This window comes from Chiloscyllium punctatum, chromosome 36 (genome assembly GCF_047496795.1).
Source record: "Chiloscyllium punctatum isolate Juve2018m chromosome 36, sChiPun1.3, whole genome shotgun sequence".
NCBI classification, from domain to species: Eukaryota; Metazoa; Chordata; class Chondrichthyes; order Orectolobiformes; family Hemiscylliidae; genus Chiloscyllium; species Chiloscyllium punctatum.
The window spans coordinates 15326566-15347144 of NC_092774.1; the positions used below are offsets into that span (position 1 = coordinate 15326566).

Sequence of the window (20579 nt, forward strand, 5' to 3'; positions counted from 1 at the left end):
GTTTGTTTACAAATTAAACATGCTTCAGCTCTTTTCCTATCTGCTTTCTGGAAATCTGGGTGACACCAGGTTTGTAATACAGTATTAACCATTCCCTCCTTACCCACGTGTGTACAATACTGCACATAATCAATTGAAAAAGGCAGCAGCAAAGAAGGAATACAAAGTAGTCCATCAGGGGTCACCCACATTTCGGTTTGAGTATACAGGGAGTACCCTGTTTGAGGCCATAGTTTGTGCTGCTCAGCAGGGGGCGCACCCTGTGATTTCAGTCCCATACCCAGGCCTGGCATTTCTATCCCCATATTGTCTCTGTCGGGGTTTTGCTGGGGACCCAATGGGACCAGAGGTTTGGGGTGTCAGGCTGCCTGCTTGGCAGCAGCATCCATCTGCTCATTCCTTTGGAGACTGTATCCATTGCTTCAGCATGAGCTGAACATCTTGATAGCTGCCAGATTGATTGGACAAAACAGCATTACTGTTCGTCTGCCCCATGGGGGTTAAAAATCCTCTCCGTTCCCACAAGTCTCTGTAATCATGGGTCACACCAAAAGCACAGTGAGGGTTGAAGATCTCAACCCCCGGGAGGGGTGTCTCAGTTCCGAGATCGGTCAAATGAAGACTAGGATTATGGTCTGCTTCAGCAAGGTTTCACACTTTAATTTGTAACGGCCGGGCAAAGATTTGTCCAGCAACACAGATATTAAAAGATTCTGTGTTCCTTTGAGAAACTGTGTGATTAACGTGGAATAAAATATCAATTTTCATATGTTTCTTAAGAGACCATACAGCCTTAATTGCAGAATAATCCAATAAAATGTAATAAAATTACATAATGGAAACAGGTTAACCCAATGATATTTCCTGGGAAATAATGTTGTTTCACACGCATTATCTCCTCATACCTGTGCTTCAAGGTTAGCTAGGATGGTCAGTAATGTCCTATCTAGCTTAATTAGGTCCATACAATGAAGAAGGCATTGTTTGCTTAATCTGTAATTCAGTTCGCTCAGGAATGCAGAAATGCAGCTTTTAGCCATTTTAAACCCAGTGTTAATTTTCAGCCTGAAGCCATGTTGTTCTATTCCTTTATATTGAGATGCCATTTTGTGATGAATAAAAGCTCCTGACAACAGCCTAAATCTAGGTATTAGATCCTCATCTGGTGTGGACCTGCTCCGTCACTCAAAACAAAACTAAATTTACAATTTAAGGCCATACATGCTATTCTGCTAAATTAATCCAGTTGATTTTTTTCTGTTTAAAAATGTGAAAACCTCGTGAACAGTTCTTCCAGTTAATCACTGGATATTCAAATTTCTCTTCAAAATTAAAGATCATAACAAAACTGGGTGTCATTGTGGGATTTTGAATCTGGAGGGTGTGCTTGTGAAGTTTGAATGAACAATATTTCAAAGTGAATGTTATCGTGTTCAGTATTAAGACTTTCTGGAGATGAAAAATTTGCCCTTGTATGTTTTGCAACACTTAACCAAGGTCAGTTCTATAGAATATGCAGACAGGTTGATGTGAGAGTTGAGAGCTGGGGCAAACATCAGAAATAATGGAGGCAGGAGCACAGCAATTAGAGTTAGAAAGTTAGCCAAAAATATAAAAACAGGAAGGAAAGTTTCATCACTTTGTTAACTTTTTTAAGAAAAGCTAAGTGTTGGTTCTGTAAAAAATGAGTCTGGGGATTCAATAACGGAGGATAAAGAGATGGTCAGTGAATTGAAAAGATCTTGAGTCTGTCTTCAATAGAGAGGATACAAGTAACAGCCGGGAACTAGCTGGAAATCAGGAATTGAAAGGGAAGGAGGAACTGAAGACAATTACAATTACCAGGGAAGTACTACTGAGTAAACTGTTGGAACTACAAGCTCACAAGTCCCAGGGGTCCAAAGGATTTCATTCTAGATCCTTAAAGAAAAATTAGCTGGTGATATAGTTAATGCATTGGTTTTAATTTTCCAAACGTCATTAGTTTCAGGGAAGGTTTCTGTAGATTGGAAAACTCCTTTCTTCAAAAAGGGAGACCGAGAACAGGAAACTGCAGACCATTTACTTTAACATATGCCATCGGGAAAATGTTCAAAGCTATGATTAAAGATGTGATGACAGGGCACTTGTACAAGTTCAAGGTAATCAGGCAGCGTGAATGTGTTTTTGTCAATGGGAAATAATGTTGTAATAATGTTTTGAAGAACTGCCTCTCCCACCTGTGACTGAGCTGATAAATCTCATGGACCGACAGGGAATGGAATCCCTTCCCACAGTCCCCGCATTTCTACGACTTCTCTGTCGTTCTGGTGTCCTTTTGGCTCCCTGTTTCTGATGAACAATTGAAACTGTGATCACACTCAGGAAATGTGTGCAGTTACTCCCTGCTGCGACTACTATAATGTTACTTCAGTCTGTGTAACTGGTTACAGCTCCATCCCATAGACAGCTCACTGGGGCACACTCTCTCTCAACAAGGCGAAAAGACATACAAAAGTGGAGTAACCAGACAAAACGCAGAAGCAATAAAATGTCGAACCACAGGGGAAAAAAAAATTGTGGCTCTCCCCCTTTTTTCCCTGTTGGCATTTGGACACTTCAAATTTGTCAATAACAGCAGCAGCAGGCTCAAAGAGCATACTGCGCATGTTTGCCGGTGTCAGCAACGCAGTACGCATGCTCGCTGGTGTCAGCAAAAACTGGTGCGCATGCTAATCGCTATCGGCAAATAAGGCGCGGGACCTTCTTTTGATTGACCAATAGAAAGCACAGGAGGACCGGAAGGACGTTGGTCCTCCTGCCAATCAGAGTCACCCCATTGTCTGAACGCGGAAGTTGGACCATGAGGTTCTCAAGCTGCTGCTGCTGCTCGTGTCTGAATGAACATTGAGCTTCATCCCAGACTGCAAATTCCTCCCTCTGTCCATTCTCTGGGAGTACGGCACTCTCTTCTCTTGTCACCTTTTCCATTTATTTTTTTCATTCTGGGATTCAGTTGTTGACTTGCAGCAACTAAAAGGAAAGGGAGTGTGTCGGGATGGGGACAGACTCTGGAAACGTTGCTCCAGGTCTGTGTCTCAATTGACAAAATACACAGGTAGGAGGCTGGAAGAACACAACAAGCCAGGCAGTATCAGGCGGTGGAGAAGTCAACGTTTCGGGTGTAACCCTTCTTCAGGATTGGGGATGGGTGTAGGGGGCGATGCAGATAAAGGGTGTGCTGGGTGGTGAAGTGGGGATAGATGTAGACAGGTAGAGGGTTCGATCTAGGCAAAAGGGAGGACTGCAGATGCTGGAAACCAGAGTTTAGATCAGAGTGGTGCTGGAAAAGCACAGCAGGTCAGGCAGCATCCGAGGAGCAGGAAAATCGATGCTTCGGGCAAAAGCCCTTCATCAGGAATTTCCCCAGGGTTGGGGAGTCCAAAGCTAGAGGACATTTGTTTGAGGTGAGAGGGGAATGATTTAAAAGAGACGTGAAGGACAACCTTTTCACATAGACAGTTGTACATGCGTGGAACGAGCTGCCAGAGGAATTGGTGGAGGCTGGTACGATTATATTTAAAATGCATCTGGCTGGGTACATGAATCGGGATGGTTTGGAGCCGTGTGGGTCACATGCTGGCAAACGGGATTAGATTAATTTTGGATATCTGGTCATCACGGACAAGTTGGGCCAAAGGGTCTGTTTCCATGCTGTATGACTCTTAATCGTCTTTGGTGAAAGCAGAAGTGTGGTTGTGAAGACTAGAGTTTCAGAGCAGCTTTCGAAGATGTTTTGCCCTTACTGGGAGCAGAAGAATACAATGAAATCTTGCATTTGTGAGAGAGCAAATGAGTAAAGGGAGTACATCTGCGATTTTGGTGGAAAATGGGAATTCATTGCACTGTGAGGATGAAGCCCTACCCTATCCAGTTATTTCAGCACGTGGATGAGACTTGGCAGTTCACACAGGCAGTCAATCCAGTAATATTTTGTAAATTCCACTTTGGAAATAGAACCAGTCTGATTCAAGATTGGGGTATAGACAGACTCTGATCTCACACCTTTAATGCATTGTCTAAGCTGAGATGACACCTTTTTGTTATAAAACCTTGTTATCTCAAGAAAGTGTCTTACAGGAAGTTCTGGGATTTCCATATTAATGATACCTGCAACCCATTCTGAAATATGAAAGGCTTAACAATCCAGGTTTGTTCAATATATCATTTCAGTGGCAGGACACCGTAATGTTTTTCTATAAATTCTGTGCCTTATGATCTTCTTCTCCACAACCACCTGATGAAGGAGCAGCACTCCAAATGCTGGTCCTTCCAAATACACCTGTTGGACAATAACCTGGGTGTGTGTGATTTTTTTTAAACTTTGTCCAGGTTAGGTTGGATTGACCATGCTAAAGTCCTCACAGTGCCCAGGGAGGTGCAAGTTTGTGTGAATTGGCTGTGCTAAATTACACATAGTGTCCAGGGATGCGCAGCTTAGCATGGATTGGCCACGCTAAATTACCTATAGTTCCCAGGAATGTGCAGGTTAGGGTTAATTGGCCAGGTCAAACTATCCAGAGTGAAGATCTAGACCCCTCTTAAGGGCCCTTTGAGTTCGCAATTGGTCTAAAGAATCAATGAAATGCAGTCTGTACAAAGCAAGGTTATCAGTTTAATCAGGCAGCTTGACCCAATTCTGTCCAACAACACAGTGATTAAAGCTTCTGTGTTCCATGGCGAAGTTGTGCAATTACATTTGAAAATGACACGTTATTTATTTAGGTTTTTTAAGAGACAGTACAGCCTTTTTTACAAGAAAAGACCAATCAAATGTAATAAGGTGACATGATTTAGAGCAGGTTAATCCAATGATATTTCCTGGGGAAGGGGTCTTAATTACGTAAATCATCATGCCATGGTAGCAGCTCAAGGTTAGTTCAAATGGTCAATTAATGTGTCCGTGTTCATTTTAAACAAACTCCATTGTCCTCTTATCTTTGGATTGTAGCTTAATTCTGCAAAACAGCAGGACAAGTTCACAGAGTTCAATCATTATTCTCAGCCATTTTGTGTATTATTTTAAATTGAAAAGCCATTTTGTGATTCTTAAAAAATCTACATATACTTGTTGAGTCTGACAATAATCTAAATTCAAATTTTAGATCCTCACCTGAAGCATCAGAGTCTGAGGGGTGACCTGATAAACGTTTGTAAGAGGCATGGATATGGTGAATACCCAAGGTCTTTTCCCCAGGGTCAGGGAGTCCAAAGCTCGAGGGCATATGTTTGAGGTGAGAGGGGAATGATTTCAAAGGGACCTGAGGGGCAACTTCACACAGAGAGTGGTGCATGTATGGAACGAGCTGCCAGAGGGAGTGGTGACGGCTGGTACAATTACAACATTTAAAAAGCATCTGGATGGGGATATGAATAAGGAGGGTTCGGAGGTATATGGGGCACATGCAGACAAATGAGGCTAGATTAGTTTAGGATATCTGATCTGATGAATTGGACCAAAGGGAAAAACATGACAGAGCCCTGCCACTGAAATGATATATTGAACAAACTTGGATTGTTACCTCTTTCATCTTTTACAGTGGGCTGCAGGTATTATTCATATGGAAATCTTGAGATTACTTAAGGTTTTATCACAAAAGGTAACCTCTGGGCAGGATAGTGGCTCGTTGTTTCGCACTGCTGCCTCACAGCGTCAGGGACCTGGGTTCGAGTCCAGTCTCGGACGAATGCCTGTGTGGAGTTTGCACATTCTCCCTGTGTCTGCAAGGGTTTCCTCCCCGTGCTCCAGTTTCCCCTCTCAATCCAAAAATGTGCAAGTTAGGTGAATTGGCTATGCTATATTGCCCGTAGTGTGAGGTGCATTCATCAGGGGTAAATATGGGGAATGGATCTGGGTGGGTTGCTCTTCGGAGAGTCGGTGTGGACTTGTTGGGCCAAAGGAGCTGTTTCCATACTGGAGGGAATCTAATCTAGTCTCAGCTCAGACAATGTGTTAAAGGTGTGAGGTCAGAGTCTGTCAGTATCCCAATCTTGAATCACACTGGTTCCATTTCCAAAGTATGAATTTATAAAATACTACATGTTCTGACTGCTTGCAGATTGTGTGTTTTTGAGCAAAATAGAATGCATCTGAAAATATAATTCTGCAAATGCAAATTCACCCCCAAGGACTTGTGTGTGCTTACATGCATGAGACAGCGAAAACGATTATTTCCGTGCTGTATATCTCTGTCTATTCGATAACAGATGCTTTATTTCTGTTGGTGTAAATATTGTTGTAAATCATAGCTGGGTAATAATAGTTAGATGTAAGGGAAAGAGAATTCCTCAAGTTGGGCACTATAAGAATCCTGGGAGACCCCTATTTCTGGTTTACTTCCTCGTTCACATTTAAACATGAGCAACAATTAATTTAATATTTGGTTTCATTTTTCTTGATTAATTCCCCGCTATGTCTAAGCTCTGTGTCTGGTCGGTTGACAGGCTGGGAGATTGTGGGTTGGGGCTTGATTGACTGAATATTTTGTTCTGGAAGGTGTAAAGGGGGAGGGGTGTTAAAGCTTCAGCAGAAATCCAGCATGTCTCTGTAAGGAGTCTCAGATCATAATTATTCACTTCAATGTGTGCAGTCAATTCGCTCGCTTTTGTTACAATGCAGCACACAATCAGACAACATTTTTCGTTTCAACTTTCGTGATCTTTAGAATCCAGTTTTGATCGCTGAAATATTTACTCTCCTTGTCCCTTTCTATCATTCTCTGATGCTCATTTTCTAAATTGCTCGCTGGCCTTGATTTGGATTGGCCATGTTAAATTGCCCATAGTGTCCAGGGATGTGCAGCTTCGGTGGGTTAGCCATGGGAAATGCAGGGTTATAGTTTCATAGTAATCGAAGCAGGAGGAGGCCATTTGGCCCATCCAGCCTGCTCCACCATTCATTAAGGTCATGGCTGATCTATCCATTGTCTCAGCTCCTCCTCCCTGCATTGTCCTAACTACCCTTCATTCCCCTACCATGCAAAAACCCATCCAACTGTGTCTTGAATATACTTAATGAAGCTGTATCTACTGCTTCCTTAGGCAGAAAATTCTGTAGATTCACTACTCTCCAGGAAAAGTAGTTCCTCCTCATCTCTGTCCTAAATCTACTCTTTCCCCTAATCTTAAGGCCTAGTCTCATCCACCAGCAGAAATGACTGGACAAGGTAGGGTTTCATCCCCACAGTGCAATGAATTCCCACTTCCCAAGACGTACTCACTCCTCAGTTGCTGCCTCACAAATGAAAGCTTTCATTGTAACTTCTTCTGCTTCCTGTAAGGGCAAAACACCTTTGAAAGCTGCTTTGAATGCAAGGAGGAGGATCTCAGATGATGAATAGATCAGCCATGATCATAGTGAATGACTGGCCAATCCAAATCGAGGCCAGTGAGCAATGTCGTGATGTGGAAAATGAGCATCAGAGAACGATAGAAAGGGACGAGGAGAGTAAATATTTCAGCGATCAAAACTGGATTCTAAAGAGCACAAAAGTTGAAACTAAAACATTGTCTGATTGTGTGCTGCATTGTAACTAAAGTGAATGAATTGACTGCACACACTGAAGTGAATAATTATGATCTGAGACTCCTTACAGAGACATGGTTTCAGGATGACAAGGATTGGATCCTGAATTTCGAGGGGATAGTCAAATGGGAAGCTAGGTAAAGGCAGAGAGTTGGCACTGCTAATCAAAGCACTGATCACAGGGTAGTCTGGTGTCAGCTCGGATTTCAGATCCTGATTTCTCTGTCCTCTGATCTCCCTGTTCCCACAGAGTAAGATGTTGGTCTGTTCTCAGCTCTGCTGAATTTCTGCTGAAGCTTTGACCCCCCCCTTTACACCTTCCGGAAGAATAAAACATTCAGTCAATCAAGCCCCAACCCACAATCCCCCAGCCTGTCAACCGACCAGGCACAGACCGTAATCATAGCATGGAATCAAACAAGAAAAATGAAACAAAATTAAAAACATATCGGTGCTCAGGCTTAATGTTTGTTCATTAGGAAGCAAACCAGAAATAGGGGTCTCCCAGGATTCTTATACTGCTCTACTTGACGAATTATCTCTCCCTTACATCTAACCATTTGCACCCAGCTATGATTCACAACAATATTTACACCAACAGAAGTGAAGCATCTGTTATCAAATAGACGTAGAGATATACAGCACCGATACAGACATTTTCTCTCCCTCACGCATGCATGCGCACACATGTCCAATAGGGGTTGAATGTGTATTTGCAGAATCGTGTTTGCAGATACATTTTATTGTGCATTTTTGCGCAAAATCTGCAAGCAGTCGGTACACGTAATATTTTGTAAATTCCACTTTGGAAGTGGAACCAGTTTGACTCAAGATTGGGATACAGACAGACTCTGGCCTCCATCCTTTAATGCATTTTCTGAGCTGAGATGTCACTTTTTGTTATAAAACCTTAATTTATCTTGAGAAGATGGCTGACACCAAGTTCTGGGATTTACATATTATTGATACCTGAAACCTGTACTAAACGATGAAAAACTTAACAACCAGGCTTGTTCAACTTTGTCCAGGTGAGAATGGATTGACCGTGCTAAGTTACCCATCGTGCCCAGGGAAGTAATGTCTTGATGGTGCCTTTCCCCAAACTTCCCATGTACGTTAACCATTTCATGCTAAAGTTGTTCCTCAAGAAGCTGCATTTCAGGCTCACCCTGAAGTGACAGTTTATTTTGTTTCCCAAAATCTGACCTGCTCACTCTCTCGGCAGTATCCGAATGCTGTGAAAGATATTAACTTTCAGATGGAGGTATTCAAAATTCAGAGTAGTGATATTTTTGCTTTTCTGTCCCTATAAGATCCTGAATCAACACCTTCAGGAGAATGAGAGAGAGTGGAGTGGTGCTTTCAATTTCATGGAATAACAAAAGAACATTCCGCTGAATCGCTTGTTCTGAGTTTCTACCCTGCACTGACAGTGAGGACTTTTGTGATCTCTTTTTGAACAGAGTACTTGAAGATCTGAAGACTGAAGTTTCAAAATCAACAGACGAAAGGTCTACGCCCAAAATGTTGACTCTTCTGCACCTCGGATGCTGCCTGACCTCCTGTGCTTTTCCAGCGCTACACTTTTCAGCACTGATTCTCCAATGTCTGTAGTGGTCACTGCCTGAGTCACTCAATTCGTTGGGACTGCAACGATTTTCAGCTATGATTCTGTGATATTAACTTTCAGGCAGAGTTATCCAAAATGCTCTTCTGCTTCTGTTAGATCCTGAATCAGAACATGCAGGAGGATTAGTTAGAGCGGAGTGAGAACAGAGGGGGAAGAGAGAGTGGGATGGTGCTTTCAATTTTGTGGAATAACAAAAGAAAAGCATATTCTGCAGAAAGTCGAATTGCTACTTCAGAATTTCTACCCTGCGCTGACAGTGAGGACTTTTGTAATCTGTTTTTGCAGAATATTTGAGGATCTGAAGGAGGAAGCTTCGAAACCAACAGATGAAGGCCTTATACCAGAAACATTGACTCTCCAGTGTCTGCAGTCCTCACTTTGACATCAATGTCTGACAGTCTCTCAATCCATCGGCACCGCAACAATTTTCAACTATGATTCTGTGAGAAGGAGCAAAGGTTTTTGGGTCCCATTTAACTATATTTTCAGTATCAGTGGGACTGGATGAGAGACCCTACCATTGCAGTGCAGTGTGTGTGTGTGTGGAGAGTGTAACAACTAATTGGCCTGGAAAGAGGAATTCACGGCAGAGAGGGCCTGTACTCACGTTTGTATGTCACTGAAGTTTTGGCCATGGAGAAACCAGAGGAATGCCACTCTTTGGAGAAACCGTGGAAGTGTGCCAACTGTGGGAAAGGCTTTCGTGTTCCATCTGCCCTGGAGACTCATCAGCGTAGCCACACTGGGGGGGGGGGAAAAGACCCTTCAGATGCCCCAAGTGCAGAAAAGGCTTTACCCAGGCCTCTGCCCTGCTGACCCACCAGCAGATCCACACGGGGGAGAGGCCTTTCAGCTGCCCCGAATGTGGGAAGGCCTTCAGCGATTCCTCTTCCCTGCTGAGGCACCGACGGGTCCACACGAGGGAGGGACCATTCCCCTGCCCCAAGTGCGGCAAGACCTTCACCCACTCCCCCCACCTGCAGAGCCACCAGCAAGTTCATGAGCTATCGCAGGGGGATTGTAGGAGCGACGGCCGAGTGCCAATATCGACTGGACTCAACCAAGTTCCGGGGATCCGGGATTTGAATCCCGCTGTGGCAGATGGTGGAATTGGAATTTGGTCAGAAATCTGGAGTTCAGAATCTAACGGTGAAACCATTTTTTGGTGGGGGTGAGAAAACCCCCATCTGATTCACTCACGTCTTTTTTTTAGGGAAGGAAACTGCCATTTTGTGAATAGATTCACTCAGTCATCCCAGTCTGGCCAATGTGTGACTCCAGACCCACATCAGTGTGGTTGACTCTACACAGATGCCCCAACCCCCACCTCCTGGCAGATGGGCAGGGAGACACTTACTTGGAGACAGGGTATGGGTTGAAATTGCTGAGTGAGGCAATACTTCCTCTGGGTTAAGGCTTTACCAAGGATCCAATTACAAAGGGACAACTTGGCGCTGACCAATAGTAAAGGAAGTGAGGTCAGGTGGGAGGGTAGTATGCATGGTATGACCTTGAGCTGTTTAAAAAGCAGGTACTTTTTCTCTGCCTTTTTGCTGGGGGGATCTGAAGCTGTAACAAAGTTGGGTCACAATAAAGGTTACCTGAACTTACCACCGGGCTCAAACTCTGATTTCAAAGCTTTGAGCTCCAAGTGGTTTTTGTTTTAAAGCTGCTCCTTTCTTTCAGCCTCTTGCACTAAGCTTCCAATGTAATGTATCAGATGGAGCAGTGAATACTCGTATCATAGAAATTGTAAGTTTTTCAGGCATGCAGGTACTGTGTTTTATTGGCTTTTTAAAGTTTACTGGCAGCACCCGATGCTGCGTTGACTGGAAACGATGTGGAGTGCCAGTGTTGGACTGGAGTTGACAAAGTTAAAAATCATACAACACCAGGTTATAGTCCAACAGGTTTATTTGGAAGCACTACCTTTCAGTGCACTACTGCTTCATCCGGTAGCTGTATAAAAACAAAATGTACAGCAAATGATCACAGTATCGTTCAACTGATATGACATATTGAACAGACCTAGATAGCTGTTAAGTCTTTCATCTTTTAGAATGAGTTGTGGGTTTTGGTACATTAATACTTAATCCCAGAGCTTTTTTAAATTCACATTCTCAAGGTGACATAAGGTCTTCTAAAATAGGTGACATCTGGGTTCAGATGTTGCATTAAAGGTGTGAACATTGAATCTGTATCCCAATCTTCAATCAGACCAGTTCTATTTCCAAAGTAGGAATTTATAAAACATTACATGGATTGATTTTCTGCAGATTGCTCAAAAAGTGCACAAAGTTGAATATATATGCAAATACAATTCTGCCAATACAAACTCACCCCATTGAGTTGTGTATGTGCACATGCATGCATGAGAGAGCATGTGTGTGTGTGCATGCGTTGAGTGTATGCTTGGTACAATGAGTGTAATGGAGTATGAGCCTGTGTGTGTCAGAGAGAGTGTGTGTGTGTGTGTGTGGTTCGAAAGAGCAGATGTGTATGAGCAAGGTGTGAATCAAAGCGAGGGGTTGTATTCTGCTAAAACAGGGAAGGGCAGGACTTGCACAGAATGATAGGGCCCTGGCTCATGTTGTGCAATAGAGAGGGGTGTGTGTGTGTGTGTGTGTGTGTGTGTGTGTGTTTGTGTGGGGGGGGGGGGGGTTCAGTTACATCGTTCTTTGGAAGTTGCATCACTGGTAGACAGGGTGGTTAAGAAGGCATTTAGCACCATTGCCTTCATTGTTCACACCATTGAGTACAAGGGTTGGGACATCATGTTCAGGTTGTACAGGATCTCCACACGGGTGTGGGCGGGGCCGGGGGAGGGATGGGCGGGGCCGGGTGGATGGGCGGGGCCCGGGGTTGGGGATGGGCGGGGCCGGGGAGCCTCACCTTCACCAAGTCACAGCCACCTCGCGCTACAACTGTTCATTCACAAAAAACAAACTCTCCTGTCTCACTCTGCAGCTGCGGGGGGAGAACACATAACACATTTAAAGGGCTGAGCTACAAGTAACGGGGCATTTTTATATTTAAAACGATACATTGAAATCTAAGGAGACTTGGACATAATTAATGGTATATGGTAATATTTACAAAGCATGACCATATTGGAAATAGTGCAGCCACTTTGAAAAAGGGGTTTGAGGTGACCTTGAGATAGTTAATTTTTAAGAAAATAAGCAAGTTATTACGATTTGAAATGATCGTGAAGGGGTAATGTAACCAGTAAATGGCAAAGGTAATTGCAAAATTCTTGAAAAGAAAACGATTCCAGGTATATGCGGATGCAGGGAAATAATTCAACAAAAGAGCCATTATTAATATTTTTGGACCAAACACTCTCCTTTTGAGAGATATAAATAGGAGCATCAATGTCTCTGTCTTTTCAGAGTACAGTGCAAGCCAGTACCATTTGTTTTGCCATAGTAGACCTTGCAACTCAAGCTCACCGAATATTCAGATCTGTGTTCTTAGCAGTCAAATTCTGGCTCTGCCAGTGATGCTCACATTCCACGAACAAATAAAACAGATTATGGTGCTGCGATCACTGCATGTGCCAGAATTAAAAGGAAGAGAAAAATTCTGAACTCACACGACACACAGTTTGTGTACAATGCCATTACCTCTACTTAGTCTGTACCAAATCAAGAGCAGCCACAGTTGACATTTCTTTGGCAATTCTACATGTTGACTTTCTATCATCACAATCTCTTTGACGTTCTTGTAGGTGCCTAAATTAATCTTCAGATTATTCAATTGTGAAACAATGTTACTAGACTAAAAATTCACAACTTCACCAACTGCCAAAACATTTTTTTAGGCTATTTGGGCAGGAAAAGTGACAAATGCAATATCAAAGAAATACAAAGTTATGAAGAGGGTTACATACACTTAACCAAATACAATAGCAGTGCAGAGAATTTCAGAAAAAGTGCAATAAATATTCACTTTTTAACCCCTTATCCAACTCATTCAAGAATTTCAAATTGAATTTGTGGTAATTCAAGAGCAAATGGCAACATTTGTTTGTTAATAGACTCACCATAAATTGTGACTTTGATAAAAGTGATCTTTCACAATGTTTAATCCCAAACATTGCAATTAAGTGCAAAGTTACTTTCAACTGTTTAATAAAACACTGCAAACTGTATTTCATATGAAAATACAATCATTTTATAATTTGGATAAGATCTTTACAAAGGAAATATATTAAACAAAATAGCTTTCCTGGGTATCAATGTTGACAACAGTTGTGCAGGTATTATTTGGCAATTGACCACCTAATTGAAATAATTTCAGAATAAATGAGCTGCTTCATTATTATACATTGAGATATTTTAATACTAATCACATGAAAAGGAAATCTTTGCCTTAAAGAACCAAGTAAAGTTAAATAAAATAGAAAAGCATCTTACAGAATTCACTTCAAATCATCTCTGGTAAATCACAAGAAGATGATGCTCAATAAACCAAATGATGGACAATCACTGGTAATGATGGAAAAAACATTGTAAAGAATGTAGATATCTCAATTGTACCTTAAAAGAATATCTACTCTGCCTTGGACAAGGACAACTGAAAGTTTTTTTTTGTCTGATTGAAATCTACAATAACCAAGCTTTAGAAAATCCATCACTGAGCCCAATCTGGAATAAACGTTTTTTTTCCCCCCAGGAAATCCTTTACAGCTTTCAGCCTTCTCCAGCTACGATTAGCACGAAGGAAAGGTGAAGCTCAGTGGGGAAAGGCTGAGTAATAGCATATCTCGGCTCTCACCTAAGTATTCTTCGAAGAAAAACATATATCTGGATGGGGACATGAATAGGAAACATTCAGAGGGATATGGGCCAAATGGGTCACTAGATTAATTTAGGATATCTGGTTGGCCTGGACTGAAGGGTTTGTTTCTGTGTGTCATTACAGACTCCCCTCTTCTGGAATCCCCATACCAGCTGTTATTTTCATGAAATAATCTGACAATTGTTGACTTCCATCAACCTCTTCCATCCGGAGAAATTTCCTCTCTCTGCAAAGTGTGGTTCACGTTGGCAAGTTCAATCCTCCTCCGGTCCTCAGGAACACACTCTATAATGTGCAACATTCTCAATACCTGTTTAATGTTCAGTAGGGAAACTACTTTCAGTCCAACAGTTAAGACAGAATTCCTCAGAAATGTTTTTGGCAAATGCACTGCTCCCACGAGAGCTCGTGGGCCCATAGTTCACATGCTTTTAACAGCCTGTTTTTATTTTCATTTCCCTGCCTTCCCAGGATACAGAATTTCTCCCACCAGAAATTGTTTGCCCTGAAAAATATCCAGCAGGAAGATGATTATGGAGCTATCAATAAAAATGCCTCATATAGGTCACCCAAGGTTAAAAATAGAAGAACATCTCTCTTCAAAGTTACTGTTCGTTTGCCCTTTCAAAATTCCTCGAATTTAAGGTGTTCCATTGTAGCATTTAATTATGATCCATTAAAAGCAGTATCCAGTCTCATCTGAGTGAGGAACTGACTGAACAAGCGAAATAACTTTTCTATCTGCTCTTTAGATGTGACATCCTCTCCCTCTCTGTGTTGATGCAACAGGATTACCAGAGCTGGAAGTACCACTCTCTGAATACAATTGCTGATTGACAGTTTACTTGAACTGCTTAACGTAAGGATTTAAAAGCTGCTCGCCCGATCTCGCACAAAGTACAAAAAACAAACTGTTCACCCGTGCCTGCACAGAGGAGAAATTTCACTTGGAATAGATCACAAAATAAGAACTGTTACCAGTCCCACAACTCATGTGTTTCCCATGGACAAAGTTAAACATCACCCAACACCAGGTTATAGTCCAACAGGTTTGGTTGGAAGCACTAGCTTTCGCAGCACCGCTCCTTCATCAGGTGGTTGTGGAGAATGAGATCATGATCACAATTTATATCCAAAGGAGTCTAGCGTCACGGAAATATGACACATCAACCAATTTTAGATTAAATCTTTCACCTTTCGAATGCGTTTCTGTTCTTTGCTATGTTAATCCCAGAATTTGATTTTAATTACCTTCTCAAGAATATCATTCAAATGTAGAGCTTTTCTAACAATAGGTGTGAATTCTGTCTGCGTCTGAATATTGATTCAGAGTGACATTTATCTGAGAGAAAAGCTCTGCATTTAAATTTCATTTTTGAGGAGGTAATTTCTAGATCAGGGTGTAGAGGTTTGGGTGGATTGGCTGTGCTGAATTACCCATAGTGACCAGGGATGTGCAATTTAGGGTGGATTGTCCACGGGAAATACAGAGGATGGGAATGGATATGGGTGAAACTCTTCGGAGGGCCAGAGTAAAATAAATGGGCTGAATGGCCTGCTTCCACATTGTCGGGGGAGTCATAGATTCCCAACAAAGGAGCATTTTATTGGCATCTATCCTGTCAAGCCCCTTTCAGAATTCTACTGGTTTCAATAAGATCACTTCTGGTTCAGAGAGGTCGACGGCACAGAAACAGACCCTTCGGTTCAATTCATCCATGCCGATCAGGATTCCCAAACTAAACTAGTCCCACTTGCCTGTGTTTGGCCCATATCCCTCTAAACCTTTCTATGCATATACTCATCCAAATTCCACATGCAAACCACCCTCTGTCAAAACGTTGTCCCTCAGGTTCCTTTTAAATCTCTCTCCTCTCACTTCAAAGATATATGCCCCTGAGCCTTGACTTCCCCTACACTAAGGAAGAGCCCTTTGCTATTCACCTTACCTCCATTCCTCATGATTTTATCAACCTCAATAATGTCACTCCTCAACCTCCTGTGCTCCAATAAATAAAGTCCAAATCTCTTCTTATAACTCAAACCATCTAGTCTTGGCAACCTCCTGGTAAATCTTTACCGAACCCTCTCTCATAGGAAGACTTCTCTTACAGGGTCACCAGAATCGTACTCAGTACTCTACAAGTGGCCTCACCAACATCATGTACAACCTCAACATGATGTCCCAACTCCGAGACTCAGTGGGGTGAACAATGAAGGCAAGTGTGCTTAATGTCTTCTTGACCACCCTGTCGAGCAGCGATGCAACTTTCAAAGAACTGTGTACCTGAACCCCACCCTGTCTCTCTTGTACAGCACGACAAAGGGTTGGACCCTTAATTGTTCATGGGCTTCCCTTCCTTGTTTTAGCCAAACGCAAGCCCTCGCTTTTGATAGCTCACTCATACACACGCTTTCTCTCCAGACACCCACACATACACGCCCCCAACACTCTCTCAGCGTATACTCCATCACGCACTCACTTTACCAAACATGCGCAGACACTTACGTGCACTCTCATGCACAAACTCATCACTTTTTGGGCAAACTTGTATTGGCAGAAATATGTTTGCAGACACATTCTACTTTGCTCAAAAATGTGCAGAAACTGCAGGCAGTCAATCAGTGTAATATTTTATAAATTCCCAGTTTGAATCAGACTGGTTCTAGTTCCAAATTTGGGATACTGACAGTCTTGAACCTCACACCTTTAATGCATTGTCTGGGCTGAGATGTCACTTTTTTAAAAAAAAACCTTAAGTCATCTCGAGAATGTGAATTAATAGTAATTCTGGGATTTACAGGTTAATGAACTGAAACCTGAAACTCAGTCTAAAAGGTGAAAGACTGAACAGCAATCTTGGTGTGTTCAATATGTCATTTCAGTTACATGACACTGATCTTTTGCTATAAAATTTGGGTCTTATGATCCTGCTCCACAGTTACATGATGAAGGAGCAGCGTTCCAAAAGCTCATCCTTCCAAATAAACCTGTCGGACTATAACCTGGTGTTGTGTGATTTTTAACTTTATCCAGCCCAGTCCAACATCGGCCTCTCCACATAATTTCTCGCGAACACTGCCCACACCTCCTGATGCTGCCAGGAAACTTTACAACGCCGATGAAATGACACACTCTGCACTCCTGAAAAATTGACAAGTTCTCACGATACTGGCTGCTCATTCACGACTCCAACTGATATGCGACATTGGAAGCTTAGTGCAGGAGGCTGAAAGAAATGAGCAGCTTTAAAATAAAAACTCTTGGAGCTCAAAGCTTTCAATGAGAGTCTGAGCACAGCAGCAAGTTCAGGTAACCTTTATTGCAACCCAACTTTGTTACAGCTTCAAACCCCCTCAGCAAAATGGCAGAGAAAAAGTAGTTGCTTTTTAAACAGCTCAAAGTCAAAGCGCACACACCCCCCCACCCCCATTCTCCCCCACCCCCACCCCATCCCCCATCACTTTCTTTACTATTGGTCACCACCAAGATGTCCCTTTGTAATTGGATCCTTGGTACAGCCTTAACCTGGAGGAATTATTGCCTCACTCAGCAATTTCAACCCATACCCTGTATAGCGCCATCTGCCGCAGCGGGATTCAAACCTGGGATCCCTGGAACTGGGTTAATAGTCCAGTCGATAATGGCACTCAGCCATCATTCCTTCAATCCCCCCTGCGGTGGTATGTGAACGCGCTGGTGCCTCTGGAGGAGGGAGGAGCGAGTGAAGTCCTTTCCGCACAGGGGGCAGCTGAAGGGCCTCTCCCCCGTGTGGACCCGCCGATGGGTCAGCAGGTTGAAGGAATTGCTGAAGGCCTTCCCACACTCGGGGCAGCTGAAGGGCCTCTCTCCCGTGTGGACCCGCTGGTGGGTCAGCAGGTTGGAGGAATTGCTGAAGGCCTTCCCGCAGTCGGTGCAGCTGAAGGGCCTCTCCCCCGTGTGGACCCGCCGATGTCTCAGCAGGTTGGGGGAATGCCTGAAGGCCTTCCCACACTCGGGGCAGCTGAAGGGCCTCTCCCCGGTGTGGATCCGCTGGTGGGTCAGCAGAGAAGAGGAATTGTTGAAGGCCTTCCCGCACTCGGGGCAGCTGAAGGGCCTCTCCCCCGTGTGGACCCGCCGATGGGTCAGCAGGGAAGCGAAATCGCTGAAGGCCTGCCCACACTCGGGGCAGCTGAAGGGCCTCTCCCCCGTGTGGACCCGCTGGTGTCTCAGCAGGTTGGGGGAACTGCTGAAGGCCTTCCCACACTTGGGGCAGCTGAAGGGCCTCTCCCCGGTGTGGACCCTCCGGTGGGTCAGCAGGTTGGAGGCCTGGGCAAATCTCTTCCCACAGTCAGGGCAGGAGAACGGCCTCTCCCCCGTGTGGGCCAGCTGGTGTCTCAGCAGGTGGGAGGCCCGGGTAAATCTCTTCCCGCACTTGGGGCAGTTGAAGGGCCTCTCTCCCGTGTGGGAGCGCTGGTGCCTCAGAAGGTCGGAGCATTTGCTGAAGGCCTTCCCACACTCGGGGCAGGAGAACGGCCTCTCCCCTGTGTGGAGGCGCTGATGAATCTCCGGGGCAGACGGGAAATGGAAGCTTTTTCCGCCATCAGCACACTTCCACCGTTTCTCCTCGGGGCGGGATTCCTCAGGTTTCGCCATGGCCGAAGCTTCAGCTGCGCGCACACACACGTTTCCAGCCCCTCCCTGCCGTCAATTCCTCTTTCCAGGCTGTAGATGCTTCTCCATGCCCCACACTCAATGCGCTGCAACAGTAGGGTCTCTCATCCAGTCCCACTGATGCTGAAAACATACTCAAACAGGAACCAAAACGCTTTGCTGCTTCTCACAGACTCAATTGAAAATTGTTTCCTGTCCCAATGGATTGAGCGACTGTCAGACATTGACGTCAAAGTGAGGTCTGCAGACGCTGGAGAGTCAGTGTCAAAATGTGTGGTACTGAAAAAGCGCAGGTCAGGCAGCATCCGAAGAGCAGGAGAGTCAATGTTTCGGGTGTAAGGACTTCATGCGTTGATTTTGAAGCTTCTATCTTCAAATCTTCAAGTACACTGTTTAAAAAGAGATTACAAAAGTCATCACTGCCAGGGCAGGGTAAAAATTCAGAACAAGCAATTCTACTTTCTGTGGAATATTCTGGTCTTTTGTTACTCCACAAAATTGAAAGCACCATCCCACTCTCTGTTCTCACTCCGATATAACTAATTCCCCTGAAGGTGCTGATTCAGGATCTTACAGGGGCAGAAAAAGCAAAAACATCAAGACTGACATCTCTCCGAATTTTGGATAATACCACCTGAAAATTAATATCTTTCACAACACTGGGATCCTGCTGAGAGTGAGCAGGTCTGATTTTGGGAAGCATAAAAAAAAGTGTCAATTCAGGGTGAACCTGCAATGCAGCTTCTTGAGGAAGGACCAGACACAAAATGGTTATTGACCCTGAGAAGGTGGGAGCAAAATGAGACATCAAGGCATTAACACCGACGCACTTCAGTCAAACTCTTCTGCTCCCAGTCAGGGCAAAACATGCTCTGAAAGTCCAGCCTTCACAATCACAAGATGGTCATAAATCCTATCCCTCAGAATCCTTTCTAACACCTTGCAGACGACAGATGTGTTCTTGCCTTCCCCCACAAACATCCACTTCTTTGTTGTTCAAAAATCAGATGAAACCAGCCTTGGATATATTCAATGACCTTATTCCCTGAATCCTTTCAAGTTTCACAACATCCATCCTCTCGCATGGACACCAGAACTGCACACAACATTCCAAAAGTGGCCTAACCAATGTCTGGTGCAGCTACAACATAACTTCACAACTCTTATAACCAGAGCATTGGGAAAGTTTGCAAAACCCACAAAAAACAATGGAGGGATAAACCGATCTTTTGAGGGTCAGCTTGGAACATCAGGGCGGGGGGATGGGAATGAGGGAAGGAAGCTGAATGTGCTGGAGCCAAGGTGGAGCAAGAACAGAGGATGCAAAACCGGCTTGAAGCTGCAATGAGGAATATTGCATGTGCTGTACTTGTACCTGTTGCAGTTACTGGTGGGAATCGGGTGCATTTTAAACATCAAAACAGAAAAGATATCCAGCCCTCCCCCTTCCCAATCTCTATCCTTCAGTCCCTCCTCACCCGGGTAACTACGACACATACCTGAGTTTGTGGAGTCTGCTCCCTCCCTGGATTCACTCCAGTTGCTCCAAGTGACCAATTTCCCCTCCTCCCATCTCTGTCTCCCTCCCAGGATGAAGAGTTGCCCAGAGGGAGGGAGATTCACTTTGAAACGGACAGGGCCACTTCCGTGTTGTGACGTCACAAAGGAACTAGGGGCGGGGCGAGGAAACGTGACGGTGCAGGAGGCGGGGCGAGGCCTTCAGCGGGCCGCCGCACCGCGCATGCGCAGCACCTGCAGCAGACGGGGAGGACAACTCACTTTCCAAACCCCCTCCCTTCAGAGAATCCCCACAGTGTGGAAGCAGGTCACTCGGCCTCACCGACCCTCCCAAGGGTCACCCACCCACACCCATTCCCCCTGTCCCCACTGCTCTACATTTAACCCTGAGTCATGCACCTTACCTGCAC

At 44.1% G+C, this 20579-nt stretch overlaps 2 protein-coding genes and 1 long non-coding RNA gene across 3 annotated transcripts in view; 2 read left to right on the forward strand and 1 right to left on the reverse strand.

Moving 5' to 3' along the window:
* LOC140460747 (uncharacterized) overlaps positions 1-20579 on the reverse strand; it is a 175083-nt gene that overhangs the window by 80987 nt on the left and 73517 nt on the right. The window contains exon 4 of the mRNA XM_072555398.1: positions 17692-18402. Coding sequence (XP_072411499.1) covers positions 17692-18402 — 711 coding nt within the window. The remainder of the gene's footprint in view (positions 1-17691; positions 18403-20579) is intronic.
* LOC140460746 (uncharacterized) overlaps positions 1-20579 on the forward strand; it is a 75485-nt gene that overhangs the window by 46077 nt on the left and 8829 nt on the right. The gene's annotated exons all lie outside the window — the stretch shown is intronic.
* LOC140460805 (uncharacterized) lies at positions 2884-10804 on the forward strand. Its single transcript, XR_011954343.1, has 2 exons — positions 2884-3068; positions 9028-10804. It is a non-coding gene; the product is annotated as an uncharacterized lncRNA (long non-coding RNA).